Source organism: Mastigoproctus giganteus, chromosome 5, assembly GCF_048544385.1.
Source record: "Mastigoproctus giganteus isolate SK-2022 chromosome 5, ASM4854438v1, whole genome shotgun sequence".
Classification (NCBI taxonomy): domain Eukaryota; kingdom Metazoa; phylum Arthropoda; class Arachnida; order Uropygi; family Thelyphonidae; genus Mastigoproctus; species Mastigoproctus giganteus.
In genome coordinates, this window is record NC_143579.1 from 25,591,053 (window position 1) to 25,618,118 (window position 27,066).

At 35.5% G+C, this 27,066-nt stretch overlaps 1 protein-coding gene across 1 annotated transcript in view; it reads right to left on the bottom strand.

Annotated features, from left to right (window-relative positions):
- LOC150085249 (centrosomal protein of 120 kDa-like) overlaps positions 1-27,066 on the bottom strand; it is a 213,987-nt gene that overhangs the window by 71,451 nt on the left and 115,470 nt on the right. Inside the window, exons 6-10 of the mRNA XM_090374498.1 lie at positions 18,171-18,384; positions 10,766-10,982; positions 9,415-9,564; positions 8,979-9,099; positions 1,927-1,994 (exon numbers count right to left, since the gene is read on the bottom strand). Of these exons, the coding sequence (XP_090230624.1) occupies positions 1,927-1,994; positions 8,979-9,099; positions 9,415-9,564; positions 10,766-10,982; positions 18,171-18,384 (770 nt within the window). The remainder of the gene's footprint in view (positions 1-1,926; positions 1,995-8,978; positions 9,100-9,414; positions 9,565-10,765; positions 10,983-18,170; positions 18,385-27,066) is intronic.

A 27,066-nucleotide genomic window follows, 5' to 3' on the forward strand; every position in this document is an offset into this window, starting at 1 on the left:
AAGTTTCATCAGGATAATGCAAGGTCACACACAGCACAGATAACACTCTCAGAGATTGCCCAGCTGGGGTGGAGTATAATGTCTCATCCACCATAGGGCCCTGACCTTGGCCCAACAGATAATTTTTTGTTTGGTAGACTGAAGGCATACCCACATGGTAAGGCATTTGAGGATGATAAGGAACTCATTTCTGACATTAAACATTGGTGTAAACGTCAACCTCCTGATTTTTACAAAGTGCATTCACTGCCTGGAAAGAACACAGGAGAAAATGCCAGCGAAAGTGTTTCTTACATTGAGTGATATTTTCACAAAGAGTTGAAATATTGTATTTTACCTATGTGAAGTATTGTTACAATATCTCAGATAATAAAGATGTTATAGCTTATAGTGCATTACTTATTGACCCACCCTAGTATCTTGGAAAAGCATTTGCACCCCCAGCAATATGACAAATCTTGGAAAAGCATTTGTGCTCAGCAATATGACAAAAGTACTACAATTTTCTGGAGACAGCACCAATCACCTTGCACGATAATGGTATTTTACTAAATTACATAACTGCACTGGAATGAATTTATGAAACTTGGACTAGATCTTAGAAATCTGAACTCAATGCCAGTCTAATGAATGGTGCAACCAAAGTTCTCCTTGTTCAAAAATTCATACAGGAACAAGGAAATGCAAAAGCAATGTTGATTGTTGCATACAATGGGAATGCACGCAATAAAACATACAGTTAAGTATTCCAATACCAGAAATCAGAGGGATATGCAAAGATGACAGAAACAATAAAATCAAAATAATAATATTTGCTGTTCAAATTACAAATTTATGGCAGGTAGAACAATATATAGGATTAGGTTCATAAAAGGATGAATCAAGAGTTTTAAAGGATGATAATGCCTTGGTGTTTATCTCAGTGATAACTATATTATTATAATGTGAATTGTTATCTATAAGTGAACTACTGGAATTTATTATATTATTGTTTATGTTTGAACTGCTTATGCAACTGTCAATTAGGAAAGTTTAAAATTGTCTTTTTTAGTATTACTAAATAAAAAGACAAACTACACATCTTACAGGAAGTTGTGTAGTTAATAAATAAATAAATAAATCAAATAAAATAATGTAATTTACAGTGAACATAAAAAAATAATTATTCACATAATATTTCTCTGTGGTGATATCTACAGTTCATTATGGTGTGTGTAATCACTGTATTATTATTACTATTAACATCTATTTATTTCCGCAGAGGAATCACCATGGGATGGCTACCAGGAGGGTGTAAGAGCTAAGTTAAGGGCACTATGGGAAAAGCAATATGAGGTGTGGTGAATAACTGAGTATTCTGACCTGGGAGGGGCAACGTATAACTCAAAAAAAATTTATGTAAATGTTCATAATGCATAACAAAAAGTTGTTGCAAACAGCAAAGCTAGGTGTATAATTTATTTTACTTCTGTCGAGTTTTGAACTATGATTGATAGACCTGGAAAAAACCTGAGCTCTATTTTATAGTTTACAAGCATGCATCAGTGATCAAACTGAAGTATTCAAAGAAATAATTGGCAATTAGAAGTGGTTTAGTTACTTCATGTAGCTGAACCACTGTGGGAGTGCAAATGAGAATAATATATGGAATAATTGAATATATTTAATTATCATAGTTTAACCAAATTACTTTTAAAAGCTAGAAAGTTTTCTATTTGAATGAAAATCATAACAAATAATTATAAATACAAAGATTATATCATTTAATATATGAATAAATGGTACAGATTACATTTTTATATGGGAGAAAACAAGTCTTTAATCATTCTAGAAAATGCAAATAAATAGAGAAATAAAACTTTATAAGACAAACAAATCTAATCTGAAATAATACTTAAAAATAAAATGAGTGATACATTTCCTTACCCATCTAGGGATAAAACTGGAACTCTGCAGCTGCTGATCTTTCGTATTCCTGTTTTACCATGTTTATTCTGGAAAAAAATTAATTATATTGTTTAAAACAATATACAAGTGTGTAGTTATCAAGGATGTGAGTACTACTAATAAAATAATTAACCCACATTCACGAAGTGCAAGATAAAACTATTTCAGACTTTTTATTTGTTTTTTATTAAGAATATGTCTATCAAAGGCTGTTAACTGCTGATTTTTTATGTTTTCTTCTTGTGTAAACAGGTATGCATACAGTTCAAAATACAAATAAGAAAATTTCAGACAGGTCTTTTAAAATTGAATGCAGAAAAGCTACCCAAGTAACTTGATTCTTAATAAATTACAAGTTTGTTTTCAATGGATAATTAAAAGTATTAGCATTAGTAGAAGCATATGATGCAAGAAAGAAAGCTTATGCAGCATCAGCCAAAAAAAAAACTCCCATTTCACCCCTCCATTCGTTCTAAATGCCTGTCCAGCTGAGCCATAAATTTATTTTGGCTATTAGCTTCCACAACAAAAGATGGAAGCCTGTTCCACCAATCAACTACCTGCTGGCTAAAGGCAAATTTCCAGACATCTATTCTATAACTATCTTTCCTCAATTTGAGACTGTGCCCCCTCAGGTTCTTAGTCTGAGCAAGAGGAAGAATCCCATCAGCATTCAGCTTGCTCAACCTATTCAAGGCCTTATACACCTCAATCAGATCACCTTGCAGGTGCCTATTCTCCAGGCACCACAATTTGCAGAACATAAGCCTTTCTTGGTAAGAGCACCCCTTTGTTTCCCTTCCCAATCTTGTTGCCCTTCTTTGTACTCGTTCTAGCAACTCTACATCCTTCCTAAAATGAGGCCTCCATACCTGTATACAGTGCTCTAGATGTGGCCTGACCATTGCCTTGTATAATGGGATCATCACCTCCCTATCCCTGCTAGCAAAATTCCTATATATCATTGACAAGGCTCCATGACCTGCCCTGGCAGCCCATCTGCACTGCTCAGCGAACTTCATATTTGACTGCACAATTACCCCCAGGTCTTTTTCACTTTCTACTTCCCTGAGTGTAGTACCACACAGATTAGTACGTTTCTCTTCGGTTATTGCTACCCATATGCAGTACTTTGCATTTGTCAATGTTAAACTTCAGTTGCCACTTCTCAGCCCATTTTCCCAACTTATTTAGATTCAGTTAGAGTAGCATACTGTCTTTACCATTGTTAACAACCCTGCCAACCTTTGTACCATCTGCAAACTTAGACATTAAACCTGATATACCTTCATCAATATCATTGATAAATATACAAAACAACAATGGGCCCAACACTGAACCCCGAGGAACTCCACTAATAACATTTGTCCACGAAGAGCAGTGTCCATTGATTACCACTCTCTGTTGTCTCCCACTCAACCATCCCTTTATCCATTGTAGCAACTTACCCTTAATGCCATAACTCTCCAATTTGTACAGCAGTCTTCCATGTTGTGCAACAGTATCAAAAGCTTTCCTGAAATCCAAGTATATGATATCAAAATTATTTTTGGCATTCAGTTCCTTTGTGACTACATCATAGTATCCAATCAAATTGGTTAGACAAGACCTCCCTTTAACAAACCATGCTGTGTCTTAACTATTACTGGAGTCTTGTCTAGATGATCCTACAATGCTTCTTTAACCAGTGATTCCATTATTTTCCCCAGAACATAAGTTAAACAACAGGTCTGTAGTTACTTGTTTAAAGTAACTAAAAGTAAAATTTAGTATTATTAAAATAAGAAAAATGTTCTATGATTTTAAAATAGTTTAAAAACAGATGGGATTATCAAAAATAATTTTTACTATTATTATTCTTTTTAGAAAAGGTGAGGAAAGATAACTACAGATTGGATTTATGAAAATTTGCCTTTATTCAAAGAGCTGTTGTTGTTTGGGTTTTTCTGAAATATGAGTTATACAGTCACTCCCCGATTAATGTAAGGGTTGCGTTCTGTGGAACGCTACATAAGTCAGAATTTCTCTAAATAAATATTTAGGGAAATTCCGCACTCGCAACTATGTGCGCTGAATTTGATAGAAGCAAAAAAGAAATGTTCGATAAACATGTAAATAGAATTATTCAATTTTTTTTATCTCATGCGCAGGAAAAATTACAAAAGTGTACAAAATTACAAAAATTTCAAAATTATAAAATTACAAAAAGAGAGAGGAGACAGATAAGACAGACTTGCTGTTATGTCTGTCTCCTTAGTTACTGCCCAACTAAGGAGACAGACATAACAGCAAGTTTTACCTTTTGAGCATTGTTGCCAGAATTTACTCTCCAGCTGATAAGCACGCTGCTGCGGAAGTTGAGGGTTGTGTTGATTTAGAAGGGTTTTTTCCAACACATCACAAAATTTCTCTGCAACTGAAGAATTGACACTTCACTGCGTACTTTAATGTTTTGGAAACCAGTGATGCTTGAACCTACTAAACCACGCATTTCTTTCCACGAACTTGGCTGGGGGTTTTCCGTACTTATCATTATCATCATAAATACTTCTTCCTTGAATGGCCATTAGATTCAGGGGCATTTGCTTCTGAATCTGATTTTTCATTCATATTATTAATAGCTTTTCCATCTTCATATAGCACCTGAATGCTGATTTGTGATCACTGTTGGGGCAGACTGCCCCCGGTGTGAAATACGTTGATCCTTTAATGGTATTTTATATGTGTGCACTGTCCCTTAATATAGTATTCACTGTTAAAGTAGCGAGACCTAATTCTGTGTAATAGATGACAAACTTTTTAATCATCTTCATTTCTAAATCAATTTTGTTTTGTTTTGTTTCAAAACGAAACTTGCACTTTCCGTTGGTCGCGTTCCCCTTCACCATTGTAATAAGTAAATAGGAATGAAGAGAAGATTCTGAAAATTTATTTATGTTTTTTATATGATTGAAGATTTCAGTGAAGGGAAAACACATTTCACCATAATAATGTTGTTGTTGTTGTTTTTTAGGAGCATTAGCAACTAAGGCCATATTGCTCCAGGGATATGCGGTGGTCATTCTCTGACCTTTCTGCATCCTCAGTACTTGGTGGTCACGGGCTCGAACCCCGGTCTAATCAAGAAGCGTGTGCTATGCACTGTCGCTCCTGTCCACCTGGCTACGGAGGCGCCTACCATAATAATGTAAAAACCCACACAATTCCAGTTATCGGGATTATTGCAAATGCAATAAGATCAAGTTTACTACATGTTTATAGTTATATGCACTAACAGAAAAGCCCAATAAAGTGGAAAGTGCAAATTGTTTTTATTTTTTTATGGTAGTGACCTACAAAATTTGTTTTAGAAAAATATCACAAAGGCGTCCAAAACTGATTCTTATAATGACGGAACATATGATAATGATAATGATGTAGTGCAATTTCTATTATAAAAATGACCTTTTAGAGAGATAAACAGTTTAGTTATATGGCGAAAATAACAATGTGTTATTTGGGTCACATTACGGTATTTTCATGATACCTCCATTTATTCCTACGGGATGCAAAATATGTTTCCACAATTTTTTTAAGTTTGCACCGGCAGACAAAAAGTTATGTAAAGTCAGGGAGTGGCTGTATATAATATAATATATGATAAATTTTATATATATATATATATATATATATCATTAGAGTGCATAAAACATAAAATTAGCAGTTAAGTTATATATACACACAATACAATATATTATATACATTTTACTATAAAATATGTTCACAAGCCAATTTTTATGATTGTGCAAATTGAGAAACCGGAAAGGGGACCCTACTTCTTTTGCATGAGATTGGCTAACTTCAGCCTGAAAATAAGGGTCTTTGATGGGATTTTGAATCCAGACTTCTCAAATAAGTGACAAACCTACCATATTATCATGGAAAACAACCAAAGAGTAATCAGCCATTGGAAAAAGTTACCACCTAGCATTATAGAATAGCAGAGGTTATGTAGATCTGAAGAGGGATTATTATGGATATCTGGAAAAAGATAAAATATATAACTATAGAGGCACCTGGACAAAATCAAGTGGAAAAACCTTTCACCTAATTTCATCCAACCTTTGATGAAAACAGGTCAGTTTTTTAAAGCTCATTTGACCTATAATTAATGCCTAATGAGAAAAGTATGTATTATTGCAGGGGGGAAAAAAAAACAGTATACCACCACTACTGTAGTAATTAAAGTTATAACTGGCAAAGTTACTGCCCAACTACCAAAATATCTTATAAAATAATCTGAGCATTAAGAAATAAACAAATAAATTGTGAATAGACATCCATTTATAGCAATGCAACTGCCAATTGGGTGTCTATAGATGGGTGTAATAATAACAGTCAACACCTCCCTGCTGAATGAACTACACTCCCACATCCACCAATGGAGGACTTTACATAGTCTTGTCTTGTCTTGAAGACAAAACAATGTTGTCGCTGTAATTGATTTACTTTTATTTTTTATAAGGATGTAACCACGGTCCTCCTCCCTAATTTCTATGTTTCTTCTTGTCCCACTCTCCTTTTTGAATTTTGTGTATTCATGATGATCCCTTCATTATTGTCATTCAGGTTTCTCTAACGCTTTTTATTATAATTGTTTAACTATGTACAAATTAGTGCGAATGCATCATGTTAGTACACAGCCAAGAATGTTAATTGCAAGAAAACTGTTACTTTTTAATATTAAAATTAATATCAACAATAATAGTTTTAATTAAAAATAACAGTTAGTCAAGAAAACACTTACTTTTTAATATTAACAATAGTTTTAATTAAAAAATAAGTTTCCTTGCAATTAGTGTTATTACCTAATTCATTTAATTTCTTTTAATTCAAAATAAAAATAGTGCAGCATTTATTGTTACTAGGCTCCTATATTAATTTATTCTTCTAGACTTGACAATGATACTCACAAGGATTTTGAAACATTAAAATTGGCCTTTAATTGGTTGGGTTACTGGAATATTTTCTGTAAAGTTTTCTTTCCAGCTAGTTTCAATAAACTCAATAATTTTTTTGCCTTTAAGAATTGCATGGAGTGCATTGTTATTTAATCTGTTATTAGAATTATTTATTTCATATGTATGTCTTTCCCCAAGAAATGTGTATTAAGTACCTTGGTATTTAGGCAGCAGAATTTTCACTTTTCTAAGTGTAAATTTTGCTGCCTGAATACCATGCTATATTAGTATGTCGAGTGGTCAGGAGCGGAAGTGCAGTAGCACACGCTCTTTGAGTGGTTCAAGCCCCTGACTGCTAAATACGGTCGATCTGCCAACCAGCACTGGACCAGCGTGGCAAAGCGTGACCAGCGTGAAAATTTCAATTTCAGTTTATAACCCTAACTTATCTCCCAACACAGTTATAATGGGATATATATTTTTTAGTGTCAAGTATTAATTATCAGAGATAATTAATACTTGAGTATTAATTATGGTCCATTTCTCTCAGCATGAATTGTTGAGGAGGCTTCCATCCTGCAGTGGGTTGATAATGGCTGCACCTAACACTGCCTCGATAGCATCAGCAAATATTCTTGCACCCTTTCTATTTAAGTGTATCCCATCCCTCTAGAAGCAATCTCTCCTGTTAACAAGTACAGTCCAAGCTGAAAAAAATTCGACCCCTTGAGCTTTGCACAATCTTTCCAGGGCCGAATTGATCGACAAGGCTCTCATCATATACTCCCTCCTATTGTGTCTGGGCAGAATTGCAGACACTTTCAAATTCAACCCTATTTCATGGCTTTTTTTCAACAGTGACCTGTACTTGTTAAGCAATTCTGCCGGTCTCCTACTCTTGATATCATTAGTGCCAACGTGTACAACTATATCACCTTTTGTGCCCTTAAAAGATGATATCTGCTCTACAACGTTATCAACCTTTGCTCCTGGCAGACATACCCTGGTCCTGTTCCACCTATCCTTTTTACAAAGCATGTTCCCCGTTTCCCTGACAACAGAATCACCAACAACTACTAGTTCCTTTGGGACCAGCGCATTCTGCCTTGGGGGTTGCCGCTGTGTTGCACGACGACCAAGTGCAAGCTCTGGCGTTGATGTGGGCAGCTGAAAGCTTGATGGGCCCCTCAATTTAGTTCCTTCGAGGGCATCCACCCTGTCCTTGAAGCTCTCATATAGGCCCATAAGAACGCTGAGTTGTTGCCTGATTTCGATACACTCCTTGCATCGCGCACACACAAAGACATCCCCCATGGCAATATCATGTCCCATACCTGAATGATCCACAAACTTCATGCAAGCTGTGCATTTTAGAAGGCTGTGATTCAGAAGGCAACTGCCCCCCTCAGTTCTCCTCTGAGCCACAGCACTTCCATTAGCTTGAGCCTTTTGTTTTGCTGCTCTGGTCTGAGCCATGATTACTTTTAATTTAAATAAAATTTCAATTTCAGTTTATAACCCTAACTTATCTCCCAACACAGTTATAACGGGATATATATTTTTTAGTGTCAAGTATTAATTATCCCCGATAATTAATACTTGAGTATTAATTATGGTCCATTTCTCTCAGCATGAATTGTTGAGGAGACTTCCATCCTGCAGTGGGTTGATAATGGCTGCACTTTACCTTTTTTTTTTTATCTTTGTAGTATTCTGTGTAGTAAAATAGTGTTTTTATTTATTTTTTTGATCCATATAAGTCTTTAAGACATAAGCATGTTCTGTCTCTGTAATTAAAAAAAAGAAAAAAAAAAGTGATAACATAAATATATCCAAGTCACTCCCAGTGGTCTAGAAAATAAAGAAACAACCACCATCACATTCATCCTTCAATAGCATCTACTGAGTATTTGTTATTATTAGTTTTTTTTTTTTTATCGTTGTCTAAATCTTTTTGACATCCTACATATGGTCAGACTCCAATGAAACTATAATGATAAAGAATATTTGTAATAGCTCTACATAAATAATAAGTTACTTAACATCTATTACTTAATTCTGATTACGAGAAAAAAAAAAAAAGGTACTAACTGAAAAAGTTGTTGCAACTGCCTCCATTAATGGATACAAGTGTATTTTAGCAGTACCAAGAAGCCGATCTTTGTGATGTCCATACTTGTCTCTATCAAGCACTTCTACTAGAAGAGGAGTTCTAAAAAAGATATTTTTAATTTTAACAGGTTATAATTTTACTCTCATCTTAAATAGTTTAATTTTTTGGATCTCTACCATCTGGTCAAATGTGGATGCTTAAGTAAATGAAATGTATTTTGATACAATTAACATTTTATTAACTGGTGGAATAATGGATTACTTGTATACATGATAAGTTGTATTAACTCAGTAACTGGATTAGGTATCTAGAGATAATTAAGCCAAGCCATTTTAAAATCCAGAAAGAGAAATTACAGATTCATATTTTTAAAATCATTTTTATAGAGAAACAGGAAAAATCATTTGTGCTTACGCTTTGAATGTAGAAGAGAGCATGTAAGGAGTTGTAGCAAAATTAAAGGCACAATAACCATGTGGAATAATAACTTCAGATCCAGGATGAATATCAATGCAAGGATGAGAAAGGATAGCAGCAGTGCTTCCGAAGAATGGATAATAATACCTGAAATATAAAAGTATGTATATTTAAGTACCAAAGTTAATTTATACAAAATATGTAACATGAAAAACCTGCCAAAAAAATGCAGATTTTTATTTTTCAAATAAACAATTAGTACCAACAATAAAACCATGCTAAAAAGGTACAAATACACAAAATTTGATATGTGCGCTACAAATGCATTTTTAAATTTTTTTTTTCTCAAAGTAAGATTATACATTTTTTGAAAAGCAATTAACCTTATTAGTGCCTTACAGTACATAATATATTATATATGCTTAGTATGTTAATAAATATACACTGTATATTAACATACTAAAGCTGCACATGGAAAATACAGTACATGCCAATAAACATGTACTGTATTTTCCAACTACTGTATTTTTATTATTTTACTAGTGCACTGCAATTGTACATTACAGTAGTAACCTAAATATATACTCAGCATTACTACATAAAACAAAGTATATCATCTCATTACTGTCTGCTATTTGGAAATTTCACTGTAGATGTAGAGGATATTGTTTTGAAAAAAGTAACGACAAGTTTATTATTTTAACCATATTTTCAATTTTTTTTATTTTTTTTCCACTTGAAATTACAGTTTGGTTTTTGACAATAATTCTATTCTAAGCTGGGTAATCAAGTCAAATTAAGCAGAAATTAATATTTAAAAGAATTTATGTAAAAATTTTTCATTTTTACAAAGCTTAAAAATTTAAGTTTTGTAAAAAAAAGTAAAAAGAAATTTGTAAAAGTTTTTGATATGGGTGGGCTCCACAGAAAAAGGTTGCTCTATTAAAAATGATGTAAATGCATTAAATGCGATATTTGCTCTTTAAATGCATTTTGAAAAAGAAGTCTGCAATTCTAAATGTAAAATTCAAAGTAAGATTACACATTATTTTTTGAAAAGCAAGCTTTCAATAGGGGTGGGCTCTGTGGTCCCTCTCAAAAAAATGACTAAAGGGATCTCACACATGTTTGGAAAATTCACTTGTGAAAAGGTCAATAATACTCTAAACAAAAGACAGAAACTGCCAAAGAAAAATATATTAAATTCCAGTTTAATAATAATTCTTGATTGTTAATTTGTCTTTCAATAAATGGTAACTAATTTAAGCTTTATAAAAAAAATTGATAATTTATAAACCAGTCTTGTCATATCCAAGTTAAGGCAAATATAAAACAATTGATTACAAACCTCAGGAAGCAGTTAATATACGGTACTTGATGAGTTGTCCTAAGGCTTCGGAGATCTAAAGTAAAGAGGAAATTATGGGGAGAGTACATTGGTTGTGAGGTATTTGTAGCTGGGGTTGACACAGAACTGCCTGCAACAGTTTCATGATTAGGAGATGCAATAGGAATTACTGGATTTTCTGGTATGGAAGCTGGATTACTGGGATTATTCACAATTTCTGAAATATGAAGGATGTAAAGTTAGGCCTATGTTTTTGTATAAATACAATAAAACAGAAATTGATTATAACAACATAAACATGATCAGAAGCAGCATCTAAAAACATGTCACAAGATTTAAATTTTACTGTAGCCATAAGGTAGGTTTCATAAACACTAATACTCTAAATATATACTGAGCACTACTGTACAGTAATAACCTAAATAAATACTCAGAAAATTAATACTTGGAATGTGTTAATTCAGTGAATTAATATATCCCAATGATGAGGCATCAGTGGTTGAGTCCTCCACTTTATTATTCCCTGGTATGTTCATTCTCTCTTTCCATGTGGTCGATAACTTCTAGCAACATTTATTAAGTGGGTTTTATATTTCCTTTTCCATAATTTAGCACTGTGGTTTATGATAAATTTTTAAGCAGGTAAAAGAAACAAACCATCTCAACTGGCATTTTTTCAAAGTTTTTCAACTCTTGTAATTGCCTTCAAGTCATCCTTTACTGTTTCATGATATCAGTGAATTCACTGGGGGACTTTGTTTTATTTTTACCTGTTCAATTTTGCCACTGCTGGTTTTGATGAGCTCTGAGCTGAGTCAGACCATCTCAGTAGCTATCTCAAGTTTTTTTATATTTTCAATGTTTCTTAATTTCTTTGGCTACTATATCTGTATTTATTTTTTAGCCAGTGACCCTTATATTCAAGAATAACTGAATTATACAAACTGTTACTACTTTGCATTTTTTTTTTTTTTTGCTTTGTTCTTCCATTCCTTGTACATACTTTCTACTGAAATTTAAAAAATTCCCACATGAATTCTCAACCACTTTGATGCTTAATAGCTGTTGCTCTAATAATGTGTACACATGGATATATTTAATGCACTTTTAATACAATCGAGCAATAAATTAAGATAAATATAAAACAATTATAATGTACATAAATAAATATGTAAAGAAATTAGAGAATCTAATGATATGTAAATAATTTCAAGTCGTAGTTCATAAAATTAAGAATTTGTTTAGATGGCATTAGTGTAATTTAAATCAAACTAATTAATAAAAATTAAACATATTAATGTAATATAATTTGAAGTAATTAAGTACTGAAAATTAAACAATTTCCTTCATGAAAATGTTCAAATCAAATAGAACATGAAGAATAAAATTCTTTAAACAATAAATTTTAATTAATATTAAATTAAATTTAATTAATATTTAAGTCCCTCTCCAATCATCTGATCTTTTCCATTGAGCTGCGATGGAAGAAAAATAAAAATAACTGCTGTTCTTTTTTTTTTTTCCCATTACATATGATATCTGGCTTCAATTACTTCTACACACATTCTTATATCTCCAAATTGATATTCTTTTTGGTACTGTTATGCAAAACATTTTGACATTGCCATCTTTGATTCTGTCTGAATCAATAAGAACATTGTAATCACTTAATATCCTTTTTTCATGCACTTACTACTCTATTCTGTTCTGCTTTATTTCGTTCCAACTTGTAGCCCAGTTACAAATGTTCCCCATGACAATACAGTAGTTTAGCCACTTGTCACTCATTCAGAGAGGTCTGGGTTTGATTCCTGTCTTTGACTGGAGGAATTCTAAAGTTTTCTTCAATCAAAGCTGTAGTTAGCTGATCTCAGGCAGAGTGAGAAAGTTTTTACTCCACGAGTTATTTCATGTTTTTCAGCTTGCACAATATGCAGATTAGCCAACAGACACACACTTGTACAGACATAATATAAAATGGAGCAATATGGTCTAAGTCGCAGATGCACCTAAAATAAAAAACAGTAACAACAGTTACAAAAAACACTTTTTGTTATAATTTTTAATATTAGCCACTATCTTACCTCCTCTTGTGTCCTCTTGACTGTCAGAGTTATCAAAAACTAAACATTCTTAAACTGTTTCCTTGGATATAAATGTCTACAGGTAAATAAGACTGATCTATATAGCGTGAACTGTGGTACTGGGAGGCAAGAAAGGGCAAATGTTGTTGCCATTATCACTTAATAAAATTTCAGTGTAAGAATGTGTAGGTGCATCACCGAACAGTCACAATACTTTAATCTTTTCATTTACATTTAATTGTCCATTCTGAATGAATTCACTTCTTTTACGAAATAACTGTGAAACTATTCTGAAAAAGTTCAGAATTACACCATTAAATTCTCATTTAAGAGAAATATCCATTCTGCATAAATAAAATACATACAGTAAAAAGGCACTCTGAATAAGTAAAATACAAATCAATGAGTTTTGCTGTAGTTTTTATTTGGGTATCTTCCAATCATATGACATACCCACCCCCCACTAATCTTCCAATCAAATTACAGTTATTCTATCTACGGAAGTGTGAATACATATTAAACTTTAATAGTTGTGTTTTATGACATTTAAAATACAATGCAAGAACTGTTGGTTTTATAGGACATTAGCATTGTATGGGCCATATTATTGCAGCATACTGTGTATAATGTGAACGTATGCTCACAGGCTGATTTGCAAGATATGCAAGCTGGAAAAACACAGAATAGCTTATGAGAGAGAACTCTACTCCTCTCTGGCTAACTACAACCCTGAGTGAAGAAGCCTTTAAGAATGCCTCCAGTACAGTCTCTTGCAGGGTTTGAACATAGAACTCCTTAAAAAAGTGAAAAGTAAGTAAAACCACTTGTGGCTTCCAGGTAATGTAGTGCTTTTTGTTTAATAAAAACTTTTAAAAATTACTTGTACAAGTACAGACACTTTTTTATTTGCAATTATTTAAGTAGCAAATAAATACCAAAACCTATAAGAAAAAAGGCAAAATAAGTTGGGTTTCGGTGTGAGATTTCTGTTATTCAAGGCAGTCTCATCCCCCATTCAGCTCATTTATAATCAGGGTGTTTATCATCTACTTAACATAAATACAGTCATTTATGTTCATGCAAGGTTTTTAAACTTTCCAGGTCTTGGTTAACTTCCATAATCAGATTATCACAAACTACAGGCAAAAAGCTAAAAGTTCACCCATTTAGTTTGGTAGCATCTTTTCAAGAACAAAATTAAAGTGTACACACACACACACACATATATATATATATATATATATACAGGGTGTTTCAGTTAAACGTTTCAGAACTTCTAAGAGTGGTAGGGTACATCCTGACAACTCGAAATCATATAGCAATGTGGGGTCGGAAATGCTTTCCTGAAGCGGTGTTGTACACAGAAGCACCATAAAGAAAAGAGACCGTAAGTGAGAAATCGTTTTAATAATACATGAAAAGAAGCAAAAGGTACATGGATTAAAGTAAGTGTTCGAAGTTTCTTCCACGGGCCCATGCACGCCTCACATCTCCGACGCATGGACATCCGAACATTCTGGAATACTCCAGGCAGCGTGTCCAGACACAGCAACCGGAGGATTATGCACCTCGTATTGCTTTCGCACAGTGGTACCTTGGAAATTGTGCTACAAATCCCCTTTTTCCTGCTGAAGTGTTGTTTTCCGATGAGGCATCCTTCACAAGGGAAGGAATTTTCAACACGCATAACGACCATATCTGGGCGGTCGAGAACCCGCATGCAATACGACGTCATGCAGCACAGATTCGATTTTCGGTCAATGTATGGGCCGGTATTATGGGAGATCACCTCATCGGACCTTACCTGTTACCGTGTCGTCTAACCGGACCTATCTACTTGATCTTTCTGCAGCAAGTATTGCCACAACTTTTGAGAGATGAACAGATTTCTGCATCGACGCAACACACAATGTGGTTCCAACACGATGGAGCCCCTGCCCATTATAGCGGAGATGTTCGTAACTACCTGGATGTCACATTTGGTCAACAGTGGATCGGACGTGGTGGTCCCGTGCGTTGGCCTGCTCGGTCACCCGACCTATCATGTCTTGATTTTTATTTCTGGGGTCATATGAAATCGCTAGTTTATGACACCCCTGTTGACAATGCTGAGGAGCTGGTTGCAAGAATCGCAGTAGCTGCCGAAGAAATTCGAAATTCGCCTGGAGTATTCCAGAATGTTCGGATGTCCATGCGTCGGAGATGTGAGGCGTGTATTGTAGCCCGTGGAAGAAACTTCGAACACTTACTTTAATCCATGTACCTTTTGCTTCTTTTCATGTATTATTAAAACGATTTCTCACTTACGGTCTCTTTTCTTTATGGTGCTTCTGTGTACAACACCGCTTCAGGAAAGCATTTCCGACCCCACATTGCTATATGATTTCGAGTTGTCAGGATGTACCCTACCCCTCTTAGAAGTTCTGAAACGTTTAACTGAAACACCCTGTATATATAAAACCTCTTAACTTTCTTTTACATGGTTAATGACCATTTCATTTTGACATTATTTATTTGGACTTTAGTAGAGTATCTATCTCTGTTTTCACAATTACACAAGAGGAAACTGGGACAGCCAGTAATCACAGGTATGATCCTTAGCTGGATCACAGGATGGCTGCAAGGCAGGAAGTAGAGGGTTGTGATTAATGGTCATTTGTTGGGCAATATATGCTTCTTTGGCTTCAGTCTGTGGCATTCGTTTTTTTCCATTCCATGAATCCCACTTTGATTTAACCCTTTAAGTGAAACAACTCAGGACGTTCTGTTCTGCAATCTCCCACAACAGCTTGTTTGAAAAGGGCATATAAATCCAGCATCTCTTCATCTGTTGGTCTACTCTTTAACTTCTTTACATCTTCTGCAACTTTGTTAAATTTCTCATCTAGAGACATGTAACACTCACAGATGTTAACAGAATTTTAAAAAAACTGAAGTTCTACTCAGTAACTTAACTCAAATAAGCAATAATTATTTCAACTTAATGTGGAATGTCTCATTATACATATTTGAATAAAATTTAGCCATATTTGCATATACTAGAAATTTGGGAACAGAATGGTAGCAAAACATGAATTTAACTTAGTAGCAAAAATTCTACTTTGATTCGTTAATTTTTAAATCAAAGAAACATTCGGAAAGTTTCAAATTCTTATTCTTCTTGTAGATAACATCCACAAATATAGTTTCTGACCAAGTAAACATATTAAATTAAACTAATCAACAGATGGGTAAAAAAATCCTCATTGCAATATGCTCATTAATATAAAAAAAAAAAAAAAATTCACAAAGAGACACTTTGTACAGTGTTAAATGAGAGCAAAATTTCCAATTTTCTTACATAAAATGGGTTGATAGTTTTATATTTAGGAATTTAATCCATAAATCTCAATAAGGTTAAGGTTATATTTCAGATTGGACTAGCACTAAGAATAGGGTCACTCAGGAATTGGTACTGGGATCACTAATATTGGTATATATCATATGGATTTGCTCATTCATCAACAGTACATTAAAAGCCAGTGTGGGTTGCAAATCAGAACTGAACTTAGCCTTTCAATATGGGATGGTTGGATGTTACATCAGTAACCTTTCTGTGTATACAGCTGCAACTTGTCAGAACCTCCCAAAATCCACTGTTGCATATGTTATTCAAAGATGGAAGATGAGAAGTGATACCTTAATGAACAAAAGTTCTGGAAGTCTCATGAAATATGTTCCACGAGTTTGTGAGGCCTTCCAGACTTTTTTTTTTTTTTTTTATGAAGAGAATAGCTTGTGTCTCATACATATTATCTGTGGAAAACATGACAGAGCAGCTGGTATAAGAGGTCAGAGGAACATCTGTTAATATGCCAACCACCTGCAGGTAGCTGTATAGTTGTAACCTGATGCTCTGGGAAATTTTGCATTTCCAACTGGATTTGTGCAGGCAGGTGTGCAAGTGCAATAACAGTTTGGCTTTCACCATTTTCACCAGTTTGGTGATTCACTTATGTAAAAACATGATGCTATTGCACTAACCTTAAGTGAATTTCTCGTAGGTTGAGGCTATAGTCCTTCCAAATTCTTTCAGTTTGGCTTTCTTATACAGTATGGCCAATATTAACCCTTTCACAAGTGATTTTCTCGAACATGGGTTCTGTGTTATCAGTTTATGATAGGGGCATGAGATTCTTTTGAGTTTCAAGCCACTCTGTGGCATGAGTTTCTTTCATAAAATTTAGTGAAAACAAAAACTTTGTACATAAATGCTTTTAAAAATTAATTTCTTATTTTCACATGATTGTCAGAATTAGAGTAAAATTGTTTATTAATTAATAAAAAAAGAAAAAAAAATTACAAATAAAAAAAAAACCTCATCATTTAGTTTTTTTTGAAGCAATCATATCGTCTACATTTATTTATGTAATACTTCATTTGATTTCACCAACTTCTGCATCTGAATAGTAGTAGTAGTAGTAGTAGTAGTAATAGTAATAGTAGTAGTGGCGTGTGATGCAAGAAAGCAAGTGTATGAGCTTATGCAGCATCAGCCAAAAAAAAAAAAAAAAAATCACACCATTCCCTCCAAATGCCTGTCCAGTTCCTCCTTAAATTTATTTAACCTGTCAACTTCCACAACGACAGATGGAAGTTTGCTCCAGCAATTAACCACCCGCTGGCTAAAGGCAAATTTCCGCACATCTATTCTACATCTGTCTTTTCTTAATTTGAATTTATGCCTCCTTAGGTTCGTAATCTGAACTAGTGGAAGGATCCCATCAGAATTCAGCGTGCTCAACCCATTCAAGGCCTTATATACCTCAATCAGATCACCGAGCAGGTGCCTAGTCTCCAGCCACTGCAATTTGCAGAACTTAAGCCTCTCTTGGTAAGAGGATCCCTTCATTCCCCTCGCCAATCTTGTTGCCCTTCTCTGTACACGCTCAAGTAAATCTACATCCTTCCTAAAATGAGGCCTTCAGACCTATACGCAGTACTCAAGGTGTGGCCTGACCATTGCCTTATACAGAGGGACAAAATTGAAGAAATTCCAGAGAATTTCTTCAATTTTGGCTTTTGTAAGTTAAAATTGGCAACAACAGCTGATAGATGCAATGTCCCCCTCCCCACTTTCAAAGTCATGTTGTCATTTGTTAAAACTGTGTCCATTATTAGTTAGAACCACATATAAAGACAGTACATATTGAAAAATAACGGATTTTTCTTGGATATAATAATTCTACAAATAATTTGGCATTATCATGACTTATAGCGTATGCCTCTTGATCAATGCATGTATTGGCCAGATATAAATAATGAAATGATTTCAAACTTACCTCCATTTAATGAGGTTAGTGTACTTTCTGATAGAGTCTTATTATTCGCTTTATCTTTATTGTCTACATTTTGATCTTTATTTAATTTCAGTGGTGGAGAATGATCAGACTCAAGATGATTTTTATTTCCTTTACTGCTTGTTTTGCTTTCAGGTAGATTATCAGTCTGTACATCAGGAATTTTAGCATCTTCTATAATGAGTATGTCATCTACCTGAAAAAAAAAACAAAAAAAAAAAAAAAACAAACAAACACATATATCATATGATGATATGGAAAAGAAAAAAAACAAAAAAAAATTAACAAGCTATGTTCCTTGTTAACTCACATTATACAGGTTGTCTCAAAAATACACGGCATAACTTCAGGAATGAGTTACTCAAATGTAGAGAATAAAAATATTTTATATCAACATAGTTCCAGAAATGCTTGGTTTCCGTGTTTTGAAGGTCTGTCTATGACACTTAAATGTTCACATCACTTTATAGTAATTGTTCAAAATGTCCACCTTCTGCCTGAATACAGGCCTCACATCGACATCTCATGGACATGTGAAGACAATGCCAAATTCTTGGCATGTTTCGTATTGTCTCACAACTTGCCACAATTCGATTGCGGAGAGTTTCCACATCAGCCACCGGATGACGAATACACCAATGACTTTTAATGGCCCCACAAGAAAAAATCTAGTGGGTTTAAATTCTGTCAGTACCTTGTGATTCTGTCAGTACCTTGTGACGAAGGAAATGACATGCGGGAGATAAGACATTCCGTTTAATAACTTGGGAACCAAGCATTTCTGGAACTATGTTGATATAAAATATTTTTATTGTCTACATATGAGGAACTCATTCCTGAATTTATGCCGTGTATTTTTGAGACACCCTGTATACTTAATGTGAGTTAATAAATAAGTGCCCAAGCAAATTACCATTTATGTATTGTAAGGATCTTAGATAATATATCAACTTATTTATCAAATCACATTAAGTATTTAACTAGTGTAATGCCTGTAATTACTGAATTCCTTTCTGTACAGGGTTGTTAAAATTAAAGTATCCTTATATAGAGGGCTCTGGAGTGAATTCTAAGGCTCGTACTGAAGAGAAATTTGGACAACAGGCACAATAAAGAATGTGCTCGCCATTTATTGGAAAACAAAATTAGTTACAAAATTCGTCACTATGGTGCTGTGGCAATACAAATCACTTGAACAGCACTACAATTGTTCAATGTGTCCTTCATTGTGGTCGACAACAGTTTCCATTCGAAGAACAGCATTTTCTACAGCAGAACGTAGCATTCAACTGGAATAGCTAGCACATGATGTCTAATGCTGTCCTTCAGATCTGCCAGAGTTCGACATCCTTCCAAATACACCTGGTTCTTCAAGAAACCCCACAACCAGAAGTCGCATGGGGTGAGGTCCGGTGATCAGGGTGGCCAAGATGTCTGGAAACAATGGCTGATGACCCGTTTGTCTGTAAAGTTGCCAAAGCAATCTTTGGACACAACGGTGGATGTGGGGTGGCACACCATCTTGCATGAATATGGTATCCCGAAGGAATCCACATTGTTGCAGCTCTGGTATTGCAAAATTTGCCAACATTTCACAATATCGCTGTCCAGTGACAGAACAGGTGGGGGTCCAGTTGGTGTTACCTGTTCAAAAAAATATGGCTGAATCATGAATGTGGCCGTAAATCCACACCACACTGTCACTTTTGGAGAATGCAATGGGACCTCTTAGATAACTCGAGGGTTTTCTGTTGCCCAAATGCGACAGTTGTGCATATTCACTTGTCCATTTAAGCATAAGTGGGCTTCATCACTCCAAAGGATGTTCCATGGCCAAGTGATATCTACTGTCATTCACACCAGAAACTGAAGTGTGCATGTGAAACAAATATCTGCATCACCATGCTTTAGCTGCTGTATCATGTGCATCTTGTAAGGATAGTACTGCAACACCTGATGCATTACTAGCCTTACAGTGGAATACGGCACGTCCGGTTCACGAGAAACAGCTGGCACACTTGTGCTACCACGTGAAGATTGACTTGATAAATCCACGACAGCCATAGCCACATCTTAAACACGAGAGGAGTCCGCTCATTTTCAACCTCTACCTGGTTGAACACCAAGATGTCCTGTCGCTTCAAATTTCACAATCATTTTGTGGACAGCACAAATAGTCATAGATCCACGCTTTATGCACTTCTGATGCCGGATTCTCTGATAGCCGCAGCTGCATTGTTGCTGTTCTGATAGTACAGCTTCACTAATAGTGCCTTTTCCTGCAACGTTGCTGGCATTTCTGCTGTAGTGCAGGCAAACAGACTGCTTTGCTTTTATACAGTACAGTAGAGCTGAGTAGTGGTGCCGTGACAATAACTTACGATTATGCAAATAACTTACGTTATTTGCATAATCGTAATTAAGACAGTTACACGCCATACAGTGACAAATTTTGTAACAAATTATTTTTTTTCAACAAATGGTGAGTGCATTCTTTATTGTATCTGTTGTCCAACTTTCTCTTCAGTACGAGACTTAGAACTCGCTCCAGAGCCCTCTACATAGGGATGCTTTAATTTTAACAACCCTGTACTTATATTTATTTACAGCAGCTTGCCAAGGCCCAGCAACCATTTGCAGAAAGTGTTTGTTATGCAGACTCCAAGTATGTCAACTTTCATATCACATTTTACTAAATATAAATAATCCAAATGGCAAAATGGTGACACTTAAAGAAGATACACTAATATAAAATTTAAACAAAGTTCATGACTTTTACAAACCTTCATAATTTGTTAAATAAATATAGGACCACACTGAAAAAATTCTCCGAGTTAGGTCAGAATGTATGTGTCTGCAATTCAGCTCAGACACAATAGGAGAAATTTTATGCCGAAAGCCTTGTGGATGGTTATGAATGTGTGCATTTTTTTGAAAGGAGAAAATATTTAATATATTTTGCTTAATTATGCCACTAATATGCTGTTTGCACACTAGTGCAACCCTTGAGCCAACTGAGAATCATTTGTGTGGACCACCCTTTAACTCCCAAGAGCTATCTTTATGGTCCCTGGGCATTTTTGAATTTGACACCTGATTTACTGCATGTGTAGGAAAACTTTTTCATGTTGTGGATCATCTAAAATTCTAAAAATCTATCACAGGCCACATTCAACTAATAGATTATTTATTAAATTGCAGTAATTACACTTAATTTATATAAAATTATAGTAATGATTTACAAGTTAAAAAACAGTTCTCAGAATTTAAGGGGAGTAAAGAGAGGCAAATGTCAGATTTTAAGGGGGGATAAAGAGGGTATTATTATTCATGTGTGGGACTTAACTATATTAAACAAATGCAACCTGACCATTCGTTGAATAAATATAGGACCACACTGAAAAAATTCTCTGAGTTAGGTTAGAATGTATGTGTCTGCAATTCAGTTCAGACACAATAGTCATTAAGCCACGAACACATATATGCCATTAAGTGATGAAAAGTACTGAAGTTTAAAGTAGGAGGGATTTTATGCTGAAAGACTTGTGGATTAACTGAAGACTTGAGGGATCTGTAAGGCTCTAGGGGGAAACTTTTATCAGCATGCCCACACTTGTAGATAGAAGGAATCTATTTTGTATATGCTGAAAGCCTTATGGATTAACTGAAGACTTGAGAGAATCTGCAGGGCTCTAGGGGGAAATTTTTTTTTATCAGAATGGCTGATAAAAAAAAAAATGGTGGTGTGGTTGTGCTAGGATTTTGCTAGTATCATTGAGGATACTTTGGGGGTTCAGGAAAACTGCTTTTCCTGAGTCAGAAGTTATGTCTGCCAGTATAGAATCTGCACATTGTGAGTTAGTTGGAAGCTATTACATAATGAGAGTGGGAGTAAGCTACAGACCTGAAGATTGTGAAGAGTATGATGAGAGTCTCTACATGCAGATAGAATAGCAAGCAAGTGTGAATATCTTATTATGGGTGAATTCAATCTGTCCAAGATTGACTGGAATAAGTAGGAGGGAAACTCGTCATGAGGAACAAAATTTTTAAAAAACTAGGTGATTATTATCTGTACCAGCATGTTAGAGAAAATATTAGGTGTGAGAAATTCTTCACCTAATCATTACTCAAGAATCAGATGACATCACTGGACTTAAAGTATATGAACCACTGGCAGGTATTGATCGTGTGGTCATTAGTTGGAAGATGGAGAAAGATGTAGTAATTAAAGATAAAATCACGGTTTTAATTTCAGAAGAGGGGATTATGACACTTTAAGGTGCTATATGGAATCTATTAATTGAGTGGATTGCAGAGGGTAGGCGAATACATTTGAATTATAGAATGCCTTTAAAACAAAAATTACAGATGCCACGAACACATATATGCCATTAAGTGATGAAAAGTACTGAAGTTCAAAACAGCTATGAGTTGATCTGTAATAGTATCACAGATAAGGTGAGGGAGGCCAAGGCTGAGTATCAGAAAGCACTGGCTAAGAGAGCTAAGCATGGGGACAAGGAATTTTCATGTATGTGAATACAAAGAAGAAAAAAAAAATTAGAAAAAAAAAAAAATCAGATTGGACTGTTATGTACTAGATGTCGAAATGGGAATGTTGCTCATGAACTGAATAGGTAGATTGCATTGGTCTTTACTGACAAAAAAGACTTTATTTTGAACAGAGATTATGTGAGAGAGGTTGAGTCATATAAAATTAGTGATTTTGAAATTACTGATAACTGTTTATTAGATAAACTTTTGAGAATAAAAGCAAGAATAAAAGAGAATAAGGCTTCTGGAGTTGATGTCATATACCCAGTAATTTTGAAGGAGACAACCAGAGAATTAATTGAACCAGTGAGATTAATTATGAAGGCATCATTGGACTTGGAAGAGATTCCTTTGGATTGGAGAAGTGTCAATGTATTGCCAATAAATAAAGATGGTTCTAAGAGTGAAGTCGGTAACTACAGGCTGGTTAGTCTGACTTCATAAGCTGGATGTAGGGAACAAATTCAACATAGTTTATTTTGATTTTAGCAAAGCATTTGACTCAGTCCCTCATGAGAGGTTACTGTATAACTGGAACATGTTAGCATTAGCATTAGCAGAGGCATTTGATACAAGAAAGCAAGCTTATGCAGCATCAGCCAAAAAAATAAAAAATAAAATAAAATAAAAAAAAGAAACCACTTCCACTTCACCCCTCTGTTCGTTCAAAATACCAGTCCAGATGAGCCTTAAACTCATTTAGGCTATCAACTTCCACGACAAGGGATAGAAGTCTGTTCCACCAACCAACCAACCGCTGGCTAAAGGCAAATTTCTGCACGTCTATCCTACATCTGTCTTTCCTCAATTTGAATTTATGCCCTCTCAGGTGATTATTCTGAGCGAGAGGAAGAATCCCATCAGCATTGAGCATGCTCAAACCATTCAAGGCTTTATACACCTCTATCAGATCACCTCGCTGGTGCCTAGTCTCCAGACACTGTAATTTGCAAAACTTAAGCCTTTCTTCGTAAGAGCACCCCTTTGTTCCATTCACTAATCTTGTTGCCCTTCTCTGTACTCGTTCCAGCAGCTCTACATCCTTCTTGAAATGAGGCCTCCAGACCTGTATACAGTACTCTAGGTGTGGCCTGACCATTGCCTTATACAAGGGAATAATCACCTCCTTATCCCTGCTAGAAAAATTCCTATATATCATTGACAATACACCATGAGCTACTCTTGCAGCCCGTCTGCACTGCTCAGAGAACTTCATATCTGCCTGCACAACCACCCCCCGGTCCCTTTCATTCTCTACCACTGTCAGTGTAGTACCACTGAGTTGATACGTTGCTCTGGGGTTGCTGTTTCCCATGTGTGGTACTTTACATTTGTCAATGTTAAACTTCATTTGCCACCTCTCACCCATCTGCTCAACCTTTCCAGATCCTGTTGCAGCAGCATAGTGTCAGTAGTGTCCTTGACAACCCTGCCTACCTTTGTATCGTCTGCAAACCTTGACATTAAGCTTGATATACCATCATCAATATCATTTATGAATACAGAAAACAATAATGGAGCCAACACTGAGCCCTGAGGGACTCCACTAATAACATTAGTCCACGACGAGCAGTGTCCATTGATTACCACCTCTGTCTTCTCCCCCTCAGCCACCCCTTTATCCACAGCAGCAATTTGCTTCCAATGTCACACTGCTCCAATTTGTGCAGCAGTCTTCCATGTGCAACAGTATCAAAAGCCTTTCTAAGATCCAAGTATATAATATCAAAGTTATTCCCTGCATCCAGTTCTTTTGTGACTGCATCATAGTATCCAATCAAATTGGTCAGGCAAGACTTCCCCTTAACAAAACCATGCTGTGTCCGAGCTATAACTGAAGTCTTGTCTAAATGATCCTGCAGTGCTTCTTTAACTAGTGCCTCCATTAATTTTCATGGAACAGAAGTTAAACTCACAGGTCTATAATTACTTGTGTCAGCCTTTGATCCTCCTTTGTGAATTGGGGTCACATTTGCACATCTCCAGTCTGTGGGTACCTCCCATGAGTCCAAGGAAGCTCTCATAATTATGACTAAGGGTTTGCTTACTTCCTCTGCTGCCTCCTTTAATATAACTGGATAGATCCCATCCACTCGGGTGCCTTTCTTGTGTTTATCTTCAACAATTTCTCCTCCACTTTACTCTCAGTTATTACAAGGTTCTCTAGCTTACTGCTAGAGTTGAATACACCTCTGGCTTTCCCCTCGCTAAATAACTCCTCATGTGTGAATGTCGATGCAAAATATTCATTTAGTTTGTTAGCTACCTGAGCAAGATCATCAACAGTTGACCCATCGATATCAAGTGGTCCAATCTGATTCATCCTCTTCCTTCTAGAGTTTACATAAGTAAAGAACTCTTTGCTGTTTTTCTTTGCATCCCTTTTCAAAGATTTCTCGTAATCTGCCTTCGCCTGCCTAACCTCCTTTGTAACTTAGTTACAGATCAACTTGTATCTATCATAGGCTTCTGTGTCATGTTTTAATTTGTATGTATCCCATGCATGTTTCTTCTCTGCCATATGCCTCATCAGTTCATCTGACATCCATTTAGGCCTAAACTTTGAACAATATTTCTTGGTTGGTATGTAAAGCCTAGTAGCTTCCAAGATAAGTTCTTTGAATGCTTCTCATTTTGCATTTGCTGTTGGTAACATCATCAGTTGGTCCCACTGTATAGAATTTAAATACTGTCTCAGTCCATCGTAGTCGTCTTTACGAAAGCAATAACCCTTCCCTTTACCCCTAATGGTAGTTACCTCTTTGAGTAAATCCCACTTCAGCACACTGTGATCACTGCCACCTAGTGGTTCATTTATCTGCAGATTCTTAATGCATGAAGAATCACTGCTGATGATCAAATCAAGAGTATTCCTCCCTCTAGTTGCCTCCCGAACATGCTGATGCAGAAAACAATCATCCAATAAATCCACAAAAGCCTTGCTAGTGTGTGAGTGACCTGCCCCCAAATTCCAGTCAATATCTGGGAAATTAAAATCTCCCATTATAAGACTCTGATTTACTGGCCCACTCTATTTCCCTGTACAGTTTCTTATTATACTCATCAGAGTCATTAGGCCTATAGCACTCTCCTACTCTCAATTTTGATCTCCCAATGCTTATGTCACACCAAACTGACTCGACACTGCACTGTCCAGCAATGTCGACTGGCTTCACTTCCTTGGATTTTATGTATTTCTTAACTAATAGCATAACCCCTCCTCCCTTCCTATCCAGTCTATCCTTTCTGTAGACGTTGTACTCGCCAAATTTCAGTTCTGCATTCCTTATATCTGTGTGACACCACGTCTCTGATATCCCAACAATATCTGCCTTTGATGTTTTGAGCAATACCTCAAATTCATCAAATTTATTTACTAAACTCCTAGCATTGGTGTACACGCAAGTATACATGTACCTATTTCTATTCTTAGCTACCCTAACACAACCCATGTGTTTACTTGTACCGCAATGACTACCAGCAGTCTCTGAAATATCCTGCATCTTGTTTTTCAGGATTCTGCTCATTCCAAGAGAAGCAGTGTAAGAATCTCTTTCACCTCTGCCAGTGGCTACTGTTAATCTATTCGTCTTTGTCTCCCCCAAAGCTAGCAGTTTTCCGACCCACCTAACACTGCCTCGATAACATCAGCCAATATTCTTGCACCCTTTCTATTTAAGTGTATCCTATCCCTGTAGAAGCAATCTCTCCTGTTAACAAGTACAGTCCAGGCTGAAAAAAATTCTACCCCTTGAGCCTTGCACAATCTTTCCAGGAGCGAATTGATTGACAAGTCTCTCATAATATACTCCCTCCTATCGTGTCTAGGCAGAATTGCAGACATCTTCAAATTCAACCCTATTTCACGGCTTTTTTTCAACAGTGACCTGTACTTGTTAAGCAATTCTGCCAGTCTCCTACTCTATGTTAGGATTATTGAAAATATTCTAAAATGGATTGCATGGTAGGTGCAGAGCAGAAGGCTGTGATCAATGGATATTCTTCAGATTGGTGTAATGTCAGAAGTGGAGACCTCCAAGGATAAGTTCTTGGACCGCTGTTGTTTCTTATTTTCCTAAACAACATCAACGAAGGGATAAAGGAAGTAATGTCAAAATTTGCACTTGATATAAAGATTGGGAGAATCGTTAATGATCAGTGACAAGCAGGTGCTCCTTGAGGATAACATGAACAGGCTTCAGGATTGGTCAGAAAAGTCACAGCAATGTCTTAATGCAGCAAAATACAAGGCCTTACACTTGGGGAATAGCAAATCCAAAATAAATTATACACTTGGTGTTTTTTTTTTTTTTTTTTTTTT